Source organism: Phoenix dactylifera, chromosome 16, assembly GCF_051530095.1.
Source record: "Phoenix dactylifera cultivar Ajwa chromosome 16, Ajwa_hap1_PhDact_Kaust_v1.1, whole genome shotgun sequence".
NCBI classification, from domain to species: Eukaryota; Viridiplantae; Streptophyta; class Magnoliopsida; order Arecales; family Arecaceae; genus Phoenix; species Phoenix dactylifera.
Window position 1 is genome coordinate 17,009,473 of NC_143205.1, and position 19,056 is coordinate 17,028,528.

The 19,056-nt window shown below is 35.7% G+C and overlaps 1 protein-coding gene across 1 annotated transcript; it reads left to right on the forward strand.

Moving 5' to 3' along the window:
- The first annotated feature begins 696 nt into the window (after positions 1-696).
- On the forward strand, positions 697-18,014 carry LOC103718895 (uncharacterized). The gene is made up of 13 exons (XM_039117640.3): positions 697-1,266; positions 2,131-2,268; positions 3,751-3,832; positions 5,431-5,507; positions 5,752-5,858; positions 10,746-10,875; positions 11,009-11,125; positions 11,206-11,291; positions 13,189-13,255; positions 16,178-16,256; positions 16,355-16,446; positions 17,388-17,531; positions 17,779-18,014. The coding sequence occupies exons 1-13, from the start codon at positions 1,141-1,143 to the stop codon at positions 17,812-17,814; spliced, it is 1,281 nt and encodes a 426-aa protein (XP_038973568.3). The 5' UTR covers positions 697-1,140; the 3' UTR covers positions 17,815-18,014.
- The last annotated feature ends 1,042 nt before the right edge of the window (positions 18,015-19,056 follow it).

The window sequence follows — 19,056 nt, forward strand, 5'->3', positions numbered from 1 at the left end:
CATGAAAGTTTGAAAAGAAAGCCTAAAAGCCTATTTTGTGGCAGAAACTCGGTCAGACTTGGGGTGGACATACTTAGGTTTTTTTTTTTTTGCTAAATGGACATACTTAGTTGATAGGAATGATATTGTTGAGAAGGTGAACATCGGTGGTCATTGAATAGCCATGTAGACCAAAATCATTCCTTTAGGTGAACATCACTGCTCGCCACTGGAGAGATTTTTTGGACATGTTTTGTATTCGCCCTTCCATTTTTACGTCATCTCTTTTTTTTCGACTCTGTTAGTTGCACTCATGCTAGAACAGTGTGAGTAGCTGTTGTACCCAAAAAAAAAAAAAAATTAAGCTTTGATCCATAAATTTATCATCAAACCATCAATTATGGCCTCTTTCTCTTTTTTTTCCCCAGAGGGGATCTAATCCCACCCAGAATCTATACCTACTCCAAACTGAGATTTTGCTAATCAAAGATTAAAATGAGAACCGATGCCATTTAGAATCGAAATTGCGGGCTCTTGCCTAAAGAACAAAGGGATAATATCATCCAATTAAGTACTTAGTGGTACAGTAATCATAATGAAATAATTGAAATTAGGGATTCAAACTGAGATTATTGCAATCCAATACCAATTAAGTACATGTTTTGCCAACTGATCTAATTGTCATCTTTAGTCCATACTATTGCTGTCGTAGGTTCTAAAACATGTGATACAAGTGGGCACGATGAAAGGTATTAAGATCACTTAGCCAACATTATCGCTGGACAGATAGGCACGTGGCAGGTCACATCCACAGCTAACACCGAGTCACGGATCTCTGACCGTTAGTTACAAGATTCCGTTGAGGTCTCCCCGTTGCATAACTCCACTTCGCTTAGCTCTCCCGCTTTGTCGTTTACCGACCCTTGACCGTCGGATGATGTCCCAGGAGGGCATTATCGGGCGATCGAGCGAGCGAAGCACCAGAATCCGTGGGTCCAAAGACTTGCGATTGAGGCGGAGTAAAGCGAGTGTAAGTTGGGAGGAGGAGGCGACCACGGTCTTTCTATGACGGGCTCCACAGAGCGGATCTTATGACATCTGCCCGCTTTCATCGTTGTCTTGCCCAAATCGCTGCTCTCCCAGCGAGCCCGCAGCTTCGCCATGGCGGACTACGTCCCACTCGGCGGAGGGAGCGAGGAAGGGGAGGCACCATCAGAGGAGAAGAGCAAGGGGTCCAGAAGCCCTCGGCTCGCTTCTCTCGATGCCTTCCGAGGCCTTTCCATCGCTGTGAGTTCTCCCGCCCTCTTTCTCTCTCTCTCTCTCTCTCTCTCTCTCTCTCTCTCTCTCTTTATTTCTTTGTTTCCTTCTAACAGTCGCTCTGAATTCCAATGGATGTGTGATTTTGGGTTTGTTTTTTCTCATATCCGGTTCTTGGTTTCTTGGAGACATTTGAACTAAAAGAAGAGAAAGATCAGACAGGGAGGCCTTTTCTTGATTTTGAGAGCAGGGGTCTGAGAGGAAACTTTTTGTGATGAATCGATGAGCTTTTATGATATTTTTGTGAGGCAAGATCTATTGGTTAGGTTGGATACTGGATGGTGGGCACCGAGAGTGTGAGATTATTTGGAGATAGGAGTGTACAACCCTAGCTTTTGAATTGTTTAGAAAATAAACCTCCCGAGGTTTCATTTTTTCTGATTTTTACGGGATTTTACATGGATGTGCTATAAAGGTTTGTTTAGCTATTGGAAACGTACAACGATTCTGAGCCGATTTTGTCACGATAAGTAATCTTGGGTTTTGCAAATTCAGCTATACTTATCTCTTCTATAGGTGAAGCTCTTCTTCTCATTGGCATTGTGTTAAAATGCATTGATAACTTTGCTGGGTTTGCACTGTATTGGTAAATGTTAAGTGGCCCAATGTGCTCAACAAGTTTTTGCAGATTTCATGTTGATGCACTGAGTGCTTTTATCTGTTCAATGCTACCACATAATTATCTTAGACAATGTTTCAGTTGGTTCTTTTCATTATACGATTCTAGAATTACATTCCTTTCAATTTGATAATTAGTCAGTTTCTCTAATGATGATATCTGCTTTGAGATGATGGTATTATCTTACTCTTTTTTTTATAAAAAAAATATTGCAGCTCATGATATTTGTTGATTATGCTGGTTCTATATTTCCGTTTATTGCCCATTCCCCTTGGAATGGTGTGCGCCTAGCAGACTTCGTGATGCCATTTTTTCTTTTCATTGCTGGAGTTTCTCTCGCACTTGTCTACAAGGTACTGAGATGTCCTTTCTCTGGTAAATTATCTCATCATTTTTCAGTATATGCTAGACCTGTCCCTTGGCATTTAATATCTACAACCTGTCATCTCCAACGGATATAATTTCAAATGTATGGACTAGCTTGTCTTGTAAGATTTAATGTACAATTAAGAAAACATTGAGTAAACTGACAACCTCCTCACTAAATTCTGTAAGCTAGTATGTGTTTCGTTGCTGCAGTTTGTGATGCTTGTGTTACCCCTTGGCCAGAATGTATTCATAAGTGTGGATAGATGTTGTCGTCTATCTTAGTAATTTGATAATTGTGCAGATGATTTCTTCACTCTATTTTCAGATTCAACTGTCAACCTTTTGCACATCCAAAAGTTAGAAATTCTTATCTTACAGGCACTCCAACAAGTTAGAAATTATTGAATTGGATTGCCCAAATTTGAAATGAGCCATGGGATGTTTTAGGACCGATCTGACTAACTGATTTACCAATGATGACTGAAAGTCAGTCATCCAACAATATAAGAATTACCTTGTGGTCCATCTTCCTAACTTAGACAATATATGCATCCCCTAAATGTATTGTTCTAATTCATGAAGGATTGTGCCTATTATAATTATATGCAGAGTATTTGCCTTCTGATGTAAAGGGTTTGCAATGAATCTGACATCCTCTTTGCTTCAAGCTTCATGGGATTAGAGCCCTGGGTCCAAGTTCAGGACCCCTTATGCGAGATCTAAAGATTCTTCTGGAAGATCGGCTCATTCTAGAGTAATTCCCATCAGTGGAATTGATTGTTGCATTGTTTCGTCAAAAAAAATAAAAATAAATAAAGGAATTGATTGTTGCATTGAATACAATGCCATGGTGCCCTTCTTTTCTATACCATTCAATGCTACACATTCGATTCTTAACTTCACTTTTGATCAGTTAAGGACTCAGGTTGCCATTCAATGCTTCCATTGATACTTAGAGCCTAATTTCACTCTGTTAAGCAGAAATTTATGTTCCCGAGTTTTGAAGTTTTCTCCTTTTCCTCCTTAAATTGGATTTCAGAAGCATTGTGTCAATTTGGCTGGTGTTTTGTGAATGTGGGGTTGTCAACCAGTAAGTAGTAAATACATCGGGTTGTTAGCCCAATGAGCAACTTTAACTTTCTCTTAGATTTTCTTTCAGATTTTCTATATTACTTGTTTCATATGTCAAGTTGAATTTGCACATTGATGGACAACAAAATGCAAAATCATCGAGACTGCTTTCGTATGCTAAAATGTGAAGCTTGTTTAAGTAAAATGATGCTCCTAGAATGTAATCAATAGATTACTTATGCTGTTGTAAGAAGTTAAATTTTATGTAACATCATGCTTCTGCTTTTCTAACACATATATGTTCAAGACAGTGTTGGCTTGAATTGCTAAATACCATATTTGCTTATGTTTTCTTGATTTTAATGATTGGAGGAAATTTTCCTTGCTGCTTTCAGAAAATATCTGATAAACTCCAAGCAACACATAAAGCGATGCTAAGGGCAGTAAAACTCTTCATGCTTGGTATTCTTCTTCAAGGTAATAATCTTGAATCCTGAACAATTCACTTGCAAACGTTTTGACAAATTTACTTGGTGATTAACTAGTGTCAGTGTTTCTGGCAATACTTTATTCAAATTCACTGTTTACATAGTTATTTTTTATGTTATACCTTGTGAACACTATCGATTCAGTACATGGAAACCTGCAAAGTCAAAGCCAGAGAAACTGTGCTGTGTCTGGTCAGTCTTCTTATATTGGTCCAAAAGATACATAAACAATCAGTTAATCACTACCCCATATTTTTGTGCCTCTATCTCTTGATATGCTTTATGGGCAAGATGGTGTTATGTAGACCACAATATAACCATTACTTTTTCAGCAATGTAAAATTAAAATGCATTGAACAGAAGTCCAAATGCAAAGTGGAATATTATTTGATGATTCTAATCCAACGAAAGCAACTTGGTTTTTGTAGACTGGCATTTGCTTTATATTAGTTCACTTTTATACCCTATTGATTTCTGAATTATATCTTTGTGGCTTTTCAACTTGCCTGATGGTTTTTAGAGTCGCTTTCCACCACATTTTGATAGCTCTGAGGATTGATGCTTTGTGCAATTTCCAACATTAGTGAGGTAATAGATATGATAAAATGTTAGATTTACTATTGGCTTGCAAAGTCATGGAATGATGTGCAAGGTTTTGAAATGATGCATTATATGCATACTGGATTGGCCTATCTTTTCCTAATCTTTTTATTTTTCCTTTAGCTGTGTAATTACTAATTGATTTGTTTTTCTTCATTCAAACTTTGTGCTTGATTCATCAAAATAGATTTAACGTGTGAGATTTCGGTTAAATTTGGATGTGTTAGCCTAAGAAACCATATCATCAGTTTATCTTGTTTACTTTAAAACAGCATAATATAGTGTTAAGTATAATAAAGTCAAACAATTTTAATGTTTAAACTATAAAATAACCCTTTTTAGCCATATCTCTCTAGGACTTCTGTGCACTTGGTTAGCCAATATGTAACTTGATCATTTGATTTGGTATAAGATATAATTTCTTAATTGCTTTCAATTTTCTTCCAAGGAAATGTTCTGTATCAGCATGCTTTGTTTACTTTTCTGTTAGATTTTGAACGCTTGCTACTTGTGACATACTTCAGATCGCAGTTATCAGACCAGCAATGATAGTACCCATACCTGGTTATAAGTTCTTGATAATCTCGTGAAATGCTCGAATTCTTATGTAGTTTGTGGATCCAAGGATCAGTTTATGCAACATTTTTAAGTTGAATGGGCTTCAGTTTATACCACATTTTGTTCTATCAAACCCTTTTTTTTCTTTGTGTGTGTGTGTGGGGGAGGGGGGAATCTGTCAGTGCTGCTGTTGTCATATCATCTTAAGAGTATCAAGAGCAGCCCAAGCATGATGCTGCATGCTGTCTCAGCAATATTTTCCATATTGTGCATCTGTGATTAATAATTTTCCTTTGGTCTTAACATGACCTGGAAAAGTTTTTGATGTTTAACTTTCGATTCATGGTTAAATTGAGTTTGAATTCTCTGAGCTTGATATTTACTGAAGTTATTGTTATTTGAGAATAGTTATTCCCGTCTTAATTTCAGGTGGTTATTTTCATGGTATAAATTCCTTGACCTATGGTGTTGATATTGAAAAAATTCGATGGCTTGGTATTCTACAGGTACTATATATAGAAGTTATCTCCTTAATATCTGAAAACTTTTTCCATTTTCTAAATGATTTGATATTAAGTGTGATTGTGTGTGTATGGCTCCTAGAGAAGCTCTACTCCTATATAACTGTAACATGATTGTTTTTAAATATTTGTCACCACTATGTCCGGTACATCTCCAGCTTTTTTCTTCTTTTCAGCTTTATACTTATTGAGTGGCATACTTACACATTTCATCTGTCATGAGGTGTAGAGGATAGCTATTGGATACATTATTGCTGCTTTATGTGAAATATGGCTTTCAAGCGTCACAGTGAAGGATGAGGGAAGTGGATTCTTCAAGAACTATTATCTTCACTGGTACGAAACTGACGAGACAAATGTTATGGTGGTTACAAACTTGCAATATAAAAATTATCATTGAGATTATTGATTTGCACAGCTTCTTATATTATGAGCAATGGATCTTTAGTGTTGATTGCTGGATCAATTATAGCTCTGGGTGCTGATATATTTGGTTTCATTTAGGGTGTGTTATTTGCTTTTATCTAGGATCCAATTGTTGCAAGGTGACTAGAAGTGACTTGCAGGCGAACATTTACAGCTGCTCGGCTGCCCTGCAAGTCACACCAGTTGCAAGCAACCTAGATGCAGTTTTGTGGACCTGCTGCAAGAGTTGCAGCCTTCGCTTGCAGCTTTGGGTGGGAGTGACTTCCACTCCATTGCATTAGTGATCAGCCTCGATCTCCTATTATATAATTTTAACACGTTGTGTATCAATTGTTTATTATACCAATATACGCTATCAATAATTGTTTATTATTATAATAATATATAATTATTTTAATATCAGGTAGTTTTTGTCAAAATATAATAACTTTAATAATCATATAAGAATAACATTACTATTGCTATAATAGTAATGACAGTAACATTGTTATTATATTATTGTAATTCTTATTATAGTCACTGACTCACTACTATGTAGTATTATAATAATTAAAATACATTGCACTTTATATAGTCCGGTAATATAATTATGTAACATAGTAATATAGTTGTTATTTGTAATGTTATAATAATTATATGATAGTTAAATTACTATGGTTATAGTAATAAAATCATAATTCTTATTATATTCATTATCATGTAATAATGATATTTATAGTCATTATGATATGTTGTTATTTAAAAAGTAATAGTTATAGCTACAGTAATATAGTAAGAATCATTATAGTTATGTTATATTAAAGATTAATGTTTATAATGTTATAGTATAATATTATAATATTTGGTATAATAACATTACATAATTATTATAATATTATAATAATTTTCATAATGTTTATTATAGTCAGAGTCTGCTAAACTGGTCGGAACCTGTACCGTATCGGTATCGGCCAGCAACGGTACAGTACAACCATAGAATTTGGTTTCAACCCCTTTGGGGTCGGAATCGAACGGCTCCTTGCGGTATCGGTGCGAACCGGTGCAGTTCGAATTGGTACAAGCCCGGTACCAGCATCGGAGAAGAAGAAGAGAAAGAAGAGGAAGAAAGAGGAAGAAAGAAGAGGAAGAAGAAGAGAAAGAAGAGGAAGAAAGAAGAGGAAGAAGAAGAGGATGAAGAGGAAGAAGAAGAGAAGAAGCCTACCTGTCGCATTGGGCCTCGGACCGACGAGGATCACCCATCTTGCTCACGGTTCCGGCTCCTTCTTTGCTCGCGGGAGAAGGAGAAGAGAGGAGAGAGGGGAAGAAAGGAGAGGAAGAGAGTTCGGAAAGGAGGAAGAAGGGAAGGGAAAAAAGAAAAGAAAAGAAAAAAAAAGGGCGTCCGGGCGCGAGTGGGGAATCGCTTGCGCCTACGCACGATTCCACGTGCAGGGATCCGCGCCTGCATGCAGTTCCCAGCGCTTGCGCGTGGTTTTCCGCAAGGGGCAGCGAGCCCACGCGGCCCCGCATGGGCATTTAATGCCACAAAGGGCATTTAACGCTACTCTGTGGCTAAAACGAGGACGCGCGCGCGTTGCGGATTTTTTTTTTTTTTTTGCGGTTGGCCAGTTCAGTATCGGTACGATCCGGTACCGGTCTCCACCGGTACATCGGTTCAGTCGGTTCTGCATACCTTGATTATAATAATGTTAAAATATGGTAATATAGTCTAATTAATATTGTATATTATTAATGTATTATTATCATAAATTTTAACATAGAATCTAGTATTATATTAATTATAACATATATAGTACAAAACATTAAAATATATGACATGTAAAACAAAAAAAAATGAATGTATCTTATAATATGATCCAGTGATGTTTATAATAATGGTAATAATTATAATATTACTACAAGAGATATTTACTGTATTATTATATTACTATACTATGGTTATATGTAATATTTTTTACACTGTTACTATGTTATGTTGCATCATTATTATAAATATTATTCAATTCTAATAGTATACTGCATTACTATTTAACCCAATTTTGAAAAGGTCAATAAGTGACTGTTGTTGGTTGAATGTTCGCTGCTTCCAAGAGGGCAGCCTTACTAGGTCATCTGTAGGATTATGAGTCCAAGATTTTGAATACTGATTGGACGGTCGGGCTCGTCATGAGTGTCGGGATGGGGCACCTTTCTGAGTGTGGGGACAAGATGACCCAAGAAATGGACCAGGACAAGACAGGACATCCACCTTCGTTAGTGTGAGGATGCAGAGCATTTTGTTCCATGGAAAATTGGGACATTCCCATTCCATGGTATTTAAAACTTTGGTTATGACACCTATTTCAGTATCATACAAGCAAATAGATGCAAAGGGATTTGCAATTGTCAACTGACAAGAAACCAAACAAAAAAGCCTTTTGCGACAGCAAACAGAAATGCAGAATTTTCTACCTGCAGCTGCAAATACTATCGCAGGCATGTGAAATTGCAGGCAACCAAACAGCCCCTTTTAAATCTACAAAAGCTTACATACTGTGTTTCTGAACAATAAGTCACATGCAATTCTTTTTCATCACAATTAATAGTGCCTTAGGCTTTACTAGATAAAGTGGTTTCTTTAATTATGTAATCTTGAGAAAAGTAAAAATTTAAGCAGCATTTCCTGACACTTTTTGTTGGGGTTATGTCCAAGTAAATTTGAATGCAGCAAGATTGCAAAATAACCATATCAAGCAACTGAGCTATAATCCATACCTTCTTCTTTAAAATAATTATAAACAAAACATTACAGATGCAAGGTATTTGCATTAGATCTCTCCAAAGTATTTGATATTAATGAACATAAATTCTTGAGAAGAAGTATATGATACCAGGGTATTCTCTTGTTGGCATTCACAGTTGTATATTCCAAATTTTTTCAAATTGTTGCTACAATGGCCCTTCACAAGGATTATTTACTTATAATAAATGCATGAAATTTAAACTTCTTTTTTCAGTACCAATGCTCATTTATGCATTTGCTCTAGTTATGTTTGGATCATTTGAATGGTTATAACTTTCATCTATTTGATGATCTTTGAAGGATGCACCTTATCCATTTGTTGCCTCAACTTATCAACTTAATTTTGTCTGTATTGGTTTCATTTGATTGCTACATGCAAATTTCTTTGGCAAAGCTGTGTGTTACTTCATGTATGCTGCTAAATAAATCTGCATATTACTTTATATGTGTTGCTGGCCAAACCTGTGGATCGAGAGATGTTCATAACGCCTGTTTAATGCTGGCCTATAATTTTTAACATCTTTCCCACATGTCTATTACTTGTTCCTGTTGACCTACCTGTGCATCTTAGTCTTTCTTCTGCAGAACCACTCATCTGTAACTTTAATATTTTTGCTGTCAGACTTTGTTTATTTCCTTTGCTGTTACACTATGCGTCTTATTCATTCTTCCATCTCTATCCCCGGAGAGAGTATTCTAGAATATAAAAGAATTGCTAAGTTAATAAGTAAGTGGATGGCTGTGCCTCATCCCATTTCTTCTGTAGTTGTAATGTTGGATTCTTGAGGACACCTGTGTGACTGACACCGTTGCTGTGTAATGCTAATACTGGATTTTTGTTATAATATGATTACATAAAATTCGTATCAAGTTTTAACTCATTTATAAACACAAGTCTGCTTTCTTGTAGAATGTTCAAACGCATGGATAACATTTCATTTGTTCATTACATCTGTCAAAATTAAATACTAATGCTTGAACAGGATGTAGAATTTGCACTTTCCTTTTATTTTTAAATTAAAAGGCAAATATTATAAATGTCTAATGCTTAACACAATATTAACTCATGAGACATTCAGTTGGTCTTCCACTCCCTGATATAAGATGTTATTTGTTTAGGTGGCTCTGCTTCTTTTGTTTCCACTTTACGGATTATTCTCACAAAGCAATTGGGAAAAAACATTGTTTTTGCACTGAACCTAAACTCTGTCCCATTCTGCCATAAAACTATGCTGGAGAAAAATACAAAATAATTAAACAGTTCTCAGTGTTTTAAAACAAATAAACCTAGGATTCATCATTTTATCCATTGTAAAAGGCCCTATGCTTTTCATTAAATTTGCTGTTTTATCCACGATTTTCTGTTTGTGTTGGTAAAACGGGGAGGAGCGGAAAGTAATCTGGACTTCGCGAGGAGATGATGTGTCCAAACCTTCCGTAGCAAAATAAATATAATCAGGTTAGACTTAATCATATAGAGTAGCCAATGATATCGACTGTGTATGTAACATATCACAAATCCTGACCTGAAGTTCTCATGGGGTGCTCGCAAGACTCTGTGCTATGCTACTTGTCTACTAAGGGCCAGAAAGGGGCATATAATGCATCCACCCATTAATGAGGTCAATTTCCTAATTTATGCAGAAGATTGAAGATGGTGTGTTCACCATGGTGGTATACACACCGGTATACAAGAAAAAATATTGTATAGAGCATTTATAATATAAAGTATAAACACTCCACAGTATCAAGCATTTATAATATAAAGATAAGCACTCCACAGTATCAACTTGCAGGTAACGTTGATATACTGTTTCATGTTTTGTTTCTTAATCGTAGAATAAGCAATGACTTTTCAGATCTATACAAGCAATGACTATTCAGATCTATCTTTTATTGTCATTGTCTTTGATGTTTAAATGATCCCTGTAAATACTCTTTAAGAACCGGATATGATGAATAGTGATTACTAGTAACAGAGCTTATTCTTTTTTGTTATTGTTTGTTCTACTTCGTAGGGTTATTGTGTTTTTGCTCTCTGGCATATACTTGGGGCTGTTATACGGCTTATACGTTCCAGATTGGCACTTTACGGTTCCACAGATGTCTTCAAATTCTTCCCAGAATAGCAGCTATGTTATCAAAACGGTAAGATCTCTATTGGTTTATGTATTGCATAATGTATATTTTATGTTGTTTAGTCTTTATGCTTGTTAGACTAAATACATCTGTATTAAGATTACTTAACTTTTGTAATTTGTTTAGATCTTTTTTTTAAAAGGTGAGGTGTGAAGTAAGAGGTGATCTTGGACCAGCATGTAACTCAGCTGGAATGATTGATCGCTATGTCCTTGGCATTGATCACCTATACAAGAAACCTGTGTATAGAAACTTAAAGGTATTCTTAACTGGTATATAATGATTAAATTATTTTTGAACTTATGCATTCTTTGTTGAACCAATGTCTCTAATCAATAGGAATGTAGGACTGCTGAGGATGGTCAAGTATTGAATACCTCACCTTCATGGTGCCAGGCTCCATTTGATCCAGAAGGCATTTTGGGGTAATTGGTTTTACTTATTGTTTATATCCTTGTATATCAAACTGTGTATTCAATTAAATTAATTCTTTCATGTTTCTAATGTCTTATAATGTACTGTGAAGTTTGATAGGACAACTGTCATTTTTATTATATTATGTTAACTTGTCTTGATATTACCATACCGACTTCTTAGCAAAAGTGTATTATAACAATTAGATTTATCAATTGGGTAATCCTTAGGGAGATTCAATAGAATTATCTTGCAATAATAAGGTTGAGTTATCCTATTTGTTTGAAACTTTGAACCATTCTTTTCTCATTAGAGGATTGCCATCGCTCTAGTTTTCCTAATGATATATTCAGAAAATATGTAACCTCAGATAGTTAGTTTTCCTTGGTGCTTATTACACCAGTTGTACAACACAATATCCACTATGCAAAGGCCTTCATTGGCATGACGTACATGCACGTGCTTGCAGGGTGATTGAGTTTATGGTTCAATTTATTTGGCGGTTATACCCAGACCCTTTTATTTATCCTGAAGTACATGCACTTGTAACTTAAACACAAAGATTGGTACAACGGTTGGCTCTATATGAAGGAGTTCTTTGATACAGAAAGGATCCAATGCTCAGATGTACTCCATGTTACATGGTCTGAAGGTATTGCTCTGGGTTATAGCATAGTCTTCACCATGATATCAGCTATAAAAGGTGATAAACATCAATCTTGTTTGATACCTGTCATAAGTAGGGCTTCTAATGAACCAAGCTGTTTGTGAAGATCCCAAACTTAGTTTGATAACTGGCGAGTTGTTTCTTGTCATTTAGAATACGGGCCAAGTTCAAGTTATATTCAAGGCTTTGTTTGGAAAAGAATTGAGACTGAACAATTTTCAGATTTACAAAACTATTTGTCAGCTCGGGCTCAGCTTGAGAATTGCCTCATTCCAGTGGCTTACTGGTGGAACTTGCATAGGTACTTTTGCGCTTGGCTTGAACATGAGCCAATCTTGAACACTCATATTAAATGATTATTCTGAGCCCAAACTGCCTAAAGCTTGCCTCATTTGTGACATATGCACATGCATTTTAAAGCAAGTCATATGATCTATATGATGTAATTCTTGGTATTAGTTTGTGGTTTGGGGTTATTAATGAGGATTACAGTGTGTTTTCCCCTAATCTTCATGTAATCTTGGTATTTTTTGTGATTTGGGGTTTTTGATGAGGTTAGCAGTGTATGTCTCACTAATCTTCATCAGAAACAACCATTTCTTACACACTCAAATTGGTTCACATTTATAAGAGGGAAACATGTACATTAAAAACATCTCTTGATCAAACTAAATCCATCCAAGAAGGGAAAAGATGCTTGCGTAGCATAATTTTGTATTATCTGCGGAGTATCAACTGTAGGTTGCATACTTGTGCTACACTGTGCCTACTGTTCCCTGAGTGCAGCACCTTACATGTATCTTGTAGAGCTTGACCTATATGGGTCCTGTAGGTAATATTAGACTTTGAACTGAATATATATCTATATCTATATCTATATCTATATCTATATATATCTATATATATCTATATATATATATATATATATATATATATATATATATATATATATATATATATATAATTGCAACAAACTTACATCATCTGACTTGGATATTTGAACATTTGAACATAATATGTAGTTTTCTGGTAAGGTGAAAGAGATGCATTATTGTAAGGTATAATAGGATCCACTCCAACAAAAGCAATCCTCAGTCATCTGTATATGCATGTGTATTTATTCATTTTATTGCTATTTTGATGAACTTTTCTGTTTCTGGAGCTCATTTGTTATTCTTAAGAATACCTAATACTTTTTTACAATTCAGGTGACTTATTCATTGTTTCAAAACTATTTATAGATCCTTGATGGCTGCTGTGACTTGCATAATGGGACTTCATTTTGGTCACATTCTTCTTCACTTTGAGGTATGAGAGTTCCTTTGAGATGACTATAGCCGTTTCTTGTTCCATTTTTTGGCAAAATTCTTTGAGGGCTTCCCACGTAGATCCTTCATGTGCATCTCTTGATTTATTTGTCAACATGTGCAGAGACTCGGTTTTGCATTTAACCTGCAAATGGTATACAATACTCTATGATGCTTATACAATAAGATGGCAATTTGCAAACCATATACAGCATATAGGTCTGAAAGAAACTCTTTGAATTTAATGGAGATATGAACAAGTAAATCTGAAAATCTAGGGCTACTCAAATTTATAGCCTGACTTGAATTTGGATTTAAAGTGAGTTGAGAAGGTGATGTTTATTTTTAAAAGTTGTGGGTTTAGGGTTATTATGATTTTTTTTTTTTGTGTGTGTGTGGACCTGAAGGTTGGCTTAGGTTTTTATGAGGGTTTGTGAAGACAAATAGGAGATTTTTCATGTTCACTGGAATTTTCTTTATGGCCTGAATTTTGGCTGCTGTCAGTCATGATATGGATGAGGCTAACAGAGTAATACATGAGCTTGCTGACCTCTTGATTTCTCCAGACAATGAGTGCTTTATGCGTTTCACATTGGTTACCGGTCATCTGCTTCTTCCAATATGGATCCGCCTTTGCTTGTTAATTCGCTAACATGAAACTGCAGTGCTGTTTGGACATGTCTAAGAATTATGTATCATTTCTTGTATGGAAGCAAACTGGTACATGTTTTGGCATTTTCTTTAATGAATGCCATACTTCTAGTTGTAACACACATATATAGAGTTAAGCTAGAATGCTTTTGAGAGCATTTGGCCTCTAATGCTTCCTAGTGAAAATCAGTGATGGCGGTATACACTTCTATAATGTATGTATGTATATATGTATAATGTAGGTGGACATGTCTAAGAATTATGTACCATTTCTTGTATGGAAACAAGCTGGTACATGTATTGGCATTTTGTTTAATGAATGCTATACTTCTAGATGTAACGCAGATATAGAGTTAAGCTAGAATGCTTTTGAGAACATTTAGCCTCAACTGCTTCCTATTGAAAATCAATGATGGAGTTCATTTCTATATATGTGCGTATGTATATATGTATATATGTCTATATGTATGTATGCATGTACTTATGTATGTATATATGCATGCAGTCATGTATGTACCTATGTATATGTGACCTCAAGTTTGGTAGGGTAAGTGCATTAAAAAAGGAAATATTTTAGCGGTTAGTGTGGCTGCAGTTGGTAGGGAAGTTGCTTTTGGAAAAAATATATTAGTAGCTCATATGCCATGGGAAGGTTACAATTATGAAGACACTATTAATTAGTGAATATCGGGTATATGAAGATATTTATACTTCTTTTCACATCTAGAAATATGAAATTCAGACTCATGTGACAAGTTAGGGCTTGGAAAGAATTATTGAGGAAATACCACATCTAGAGGATCATTTACTTCAAAATTTAGACCACACACGCACATATATACATGTATATATTATATATACACACAAATATATACGTAGACGTGTGCATATTGTGTTGTGTGTGAATATCCTACTATTATAATGGAATCCACCCATTTTCAACTTCACATCCAAGGGAGTCCCGTTTGACAGTTATTGCTCCTGAAGTCCCCTCAACATATCTTCCGTCCATCTTTTGTACAAGGGCATGTACACCATGATAGTATATATATATAGAGGGCAGCTTCTCTATAGATTAGTCAAGGTTGCAATTGTGATCCTGGTAGAAGGCTTACTAAATGGTCAAATAAGGCTGATGCAATGGGAGCATAGTCATTGATGGGGAGAGGAAGATTGGGGTTACCGAAAAAAGCCGGCTTGCACTAGGATGAGGGCGATTCCTCCCATGGATTGGACTACATGTCAGGAAGCAGTCCTTCCATGACAAGACAAGTGTCATGTTTGTGTGTGTATATATGTATGTATCTATATTTGTGAGTGTGTATAATAGATAGAAGTCCTTCCACAACAAGAGAAGGGTCGTTGTTAGACTGGAAGAAGAAACATGAGCTAGACTTTTAGCAAAGTGGATTCCTCCCTTGACTCTATCATCGTCTTTCTTTATTAAAGCATGGTTTACTTTCCCAAAGCTATGGAACTCACGGCTCAATTAGAAAATAGAATGATACATATATCTAGTTCGTTTCCTCTCCTTTTAGAAAGATTATTAGGTCTCAATCCTACTGATCCATGATGATTTTTCTAAATTGAAAATCTATATCGTTGACCATTATGTATATCATAAAAACTCTTAGGAAACCAAAAGTCATCTGTTTGGGAAGCCTCCTACCCATAGATCAAATGGGCACAAATATTAATGGTTGTGATAGTATCAGTGTGCCAAACTATATCATAGAGCGTACAAGTTGAAAATCTACACCATTGATCATGATCTACACCTCATAAAATTATATATACCAAAATTCAATAGATTTGGTGTTTCTAAATCATAAATCATGCAAAACATCATATCAAGCTGCTAGAATAGTATATTTTTGGGTCACCTGATGCATAGGCAAATGATCTTTGATGCATAGGCCAGTGACCTTCAAAAGACAAGATTTTTGGTTTTAAAGTACTTTTTTTCTTCTGATGTAGATAATAATCAGTGGTGTAGATCCTTTGTATAGAATCTCCATCATTCATTTTGGATTGGTAGGATTGAGTCCTTGATCCTTCCAGAAGAAGAGTAGACCAACTCGATAGATATGTATGTATGTGTGTATGTATTATTTTTGCATCTAAGCGTGTCAAGTTCCTGTCTGACACTTTTTTCTCCCCTGATTTAATCTCCTTGCCCTGTTCATTCTTCAACTTCGGGAGACCAAACTGGCCTTTGTATACATTTTTATTGCTTTTGTCCATTTAGTTTATTGTCCTTCAAATGTTTCAGGAGCATAAAGATCGGCTTGCACACTGGCTAATATATTCACTTTCAACTTTTGCCCTTGGGTTATTTCTGGCCTTTATAGGTATGTTCTACTTACACTTGTTCATTATTCAGACTATCTGATTATTACAGCTTGTCTTTTGCTTTGTTTCAGCTGAAATGTTTACCTATTTGTTGTAGGTATTCCCCTCAACAAATCACTGAACACAATCAGTTATACGTTGCTAACAACAGCCTCTGCAGGATTAACTTTTTGTGCTCTATATTTGTTGGTGAGCTTCGAAACATTGCTTGAGATGTTGAAACTATACTCCACGGGATGTAATTCATGCATGTGATTGGGAAATTCATGTGATTTGGTGTTTTCTGGGTAACACATACAAATTTTGGAATATGCTGTTGTTGAATACTTAGCTGAACCATGTTGGTGGTTTGAACAGAAGAAAATTTTATGGAATTTTGAAATTTTGGTTTAAAAATATTTTGATAAAATGTCCAAAATGTTGCTAACCATCTAAACAAAGATTTGTCTTGAACTCTGGGCGTATACATCTTGCTAGTTACTAGAATTTTGGTAACCATTATGATAGATCTTTGTCAACTGTGGGGCTATCTTAGACTCTTCTGTCACATCCAGGTAAATATCACATTTTACAAAGATGTATATTCTTTATTGCAATTTATTGCAACATGGATACCCACAGATTCTACTTTCTAACCTAACCATGACTAATTAATTTCTTCATAACTAAATATGATTTATTTTTATTATTTTTTTATATATATTATGTTTTTACTAAATGTTCTGTGGACAGCAAGAGCCTATTTGCTATATTTAAAACATTATGTGGGAAAGTCTTTTGGAGTTTTCTTGTTTTTCTATTTCCCCTCTATTACGAAGCAGATCCTTGGTTTTCCAGCTTATATACCTCCTCATTTAGCTTTAACATCAAGTGGCTTAGATATGCTCATATTATTACTGCATCAAGCAATTTGCTAGTGATCACATCTTTCTCAAATTTTTGCATCACTAGAAATATGTAAAATGGATTTTTTTTTCAATTACCTTATATTTTATCTAGCATTTGGCTTATTATGTACACATATTATGTAATAAAAATAAAATATGTATGAGATGATCACTTATAATTGATGCTCTTTTAGTTTTATGCAATGCTTTAATTTTGGTTGCATGTACTTGCTTTTCTTACAGGTGGATGTTTATGGGTACAGCTGTCTGACTTTTGTGTTTCAGTGGATGGGAAGGCATTCTCTAAGCATCTTTGTTCTTCTAGCATGTAACTTAGCTATTATTGCATTGCAAGGATTCTACTGGAGGAACCCCAAAAATAACATTGTAAGCATCACATCTCCCTTCTTTGCATGATATATATGACAGAAAATTGGATTGATCTATATAATATGGCTAGATGATACGCAACTTTCCATATAAAGCATGAAACAGTTGTATTACTAGAGTTGCCATACATGATCCATTTTTGCAGCAAACATATGATTGTATGCATTTGTCTGTGGAGTAGAGATGGTTAGAGTTGCACAACATAACATATTCAGTCTTTGATTGGTATTCTATTTTATTTCAGGTCCATTTGGTTGTATCCCTCGTTATACGCAAATAAATTGCATGGAAGGTCCTTTTTTCTTTTGGTGAAATGTTAATGTGTCGCTCTACCAGGTCATGTCTTTTTTCAGAGCTATGGAATTTCTTGGTACTTGTATATTGTTTTGAGACTTGTCTTTTCGCAATATCTAGTAACAAATGCCAACTGTTGTAACTCTGAATACTTTAGTGTTCAATAGCAGTCTATTAACACCATTATATTTTCGGCAGCACCATAAGTGCATTCTTTTGTGTTTATTACCAACAAGTTAGGCTCGCTAAAGCAAAATCACCATCTTCCCTTTTAGTGTTGTGGGGCCAGGAGATGGGCTAGTGGTGTTTTGTAGCTTCAGCTCATGTCTCATGTATCATAGACCTGCAGAGGACGAGAATAGGGATTCGGTTCCACTGCATTTATGTATTAAAAAAACATAATGATTACGCTTTCAACTGTTTGGCTTCGCAAATCCGCTTCATGAAATCATACCGACCTTTTGGCTCATCATAAGACACTTATTGCTGAGTCTAATCACGTATCCAAGGCCCTTCACATTCCTAAAGTTGCCTCAAATCTCTGTTGCACATGCTCACATCATCTCAATCAGTTTTTTTCACAAGAATCTATGATGGTTCATAGCAGGACCCCAACCAATCCTAATCTGTATCAACTTTCCAGAGAAATAGTTAGCATGCCATCCCTCTTTGATATCCTATGATCCATCTTCACCATCATGCACACCTTTTCACAAACACCTAACTACATAGCTGCAGCATCTCGGATGCTATCCCCGTTGCAACATTACCATCATCTCGGTTTTTTTTTAGCTACAGTAGATGGCTCATATATTTCTAGTATAAAGCATGGATACATTAAAAAAATAAAAAAAACAATATATCATGGAGTGCTGTAGGCTTCTTTTTTTTTTTTTCATCTACAAAGTTTTTCCAAGTGATCCGCTATGTATGAGGCTCCAAATTTGTGCCCATCAGCCTACAGTACCACCCTCTCCACTAGCCAAGCTAGTGCCCACAGGCGCGACGACCATCATTTCTCATCCTAAAATAATGGTGCCAACGCATCGAGAATGGTAGCGACACAGTTAGCGGGGAAAGATGTCATGCGTGTCTTGCACAAAGATTAGCGGTAGGTGCATGCATTTTCAAATAGTTATGGGGAGCGCATCCATGACCGTGTAAGGACGATTTGTGGTGGTGAAAACAGGCACCTATGCTCGCGTTTGCAAACTTTTAAGGGCTTCTA

Coding starts and splice junctions, on each gene's coding strand:
- LOC103718895 (XM_039117640.3), top strand. CDS start 1,141: ATGGCGGACTACGTCCCACTCGGCGGAGGGAGCGAGGAAGGGGAGGCA. Junction 2,269..3,750: donor CTCTCGCACTTGTCTACAAG/GTACTGAGATGT, acceptor TGCTGCTTTCAG/AAAATATCTGATAAACTCCA. Junction 3,833..5,430: donor GCTTGGTATTCTTCTTCAAG/GTAATAATCTTG, acceptor TCTTAATTTCAG/GTGGTTATTTTCATGGTATA.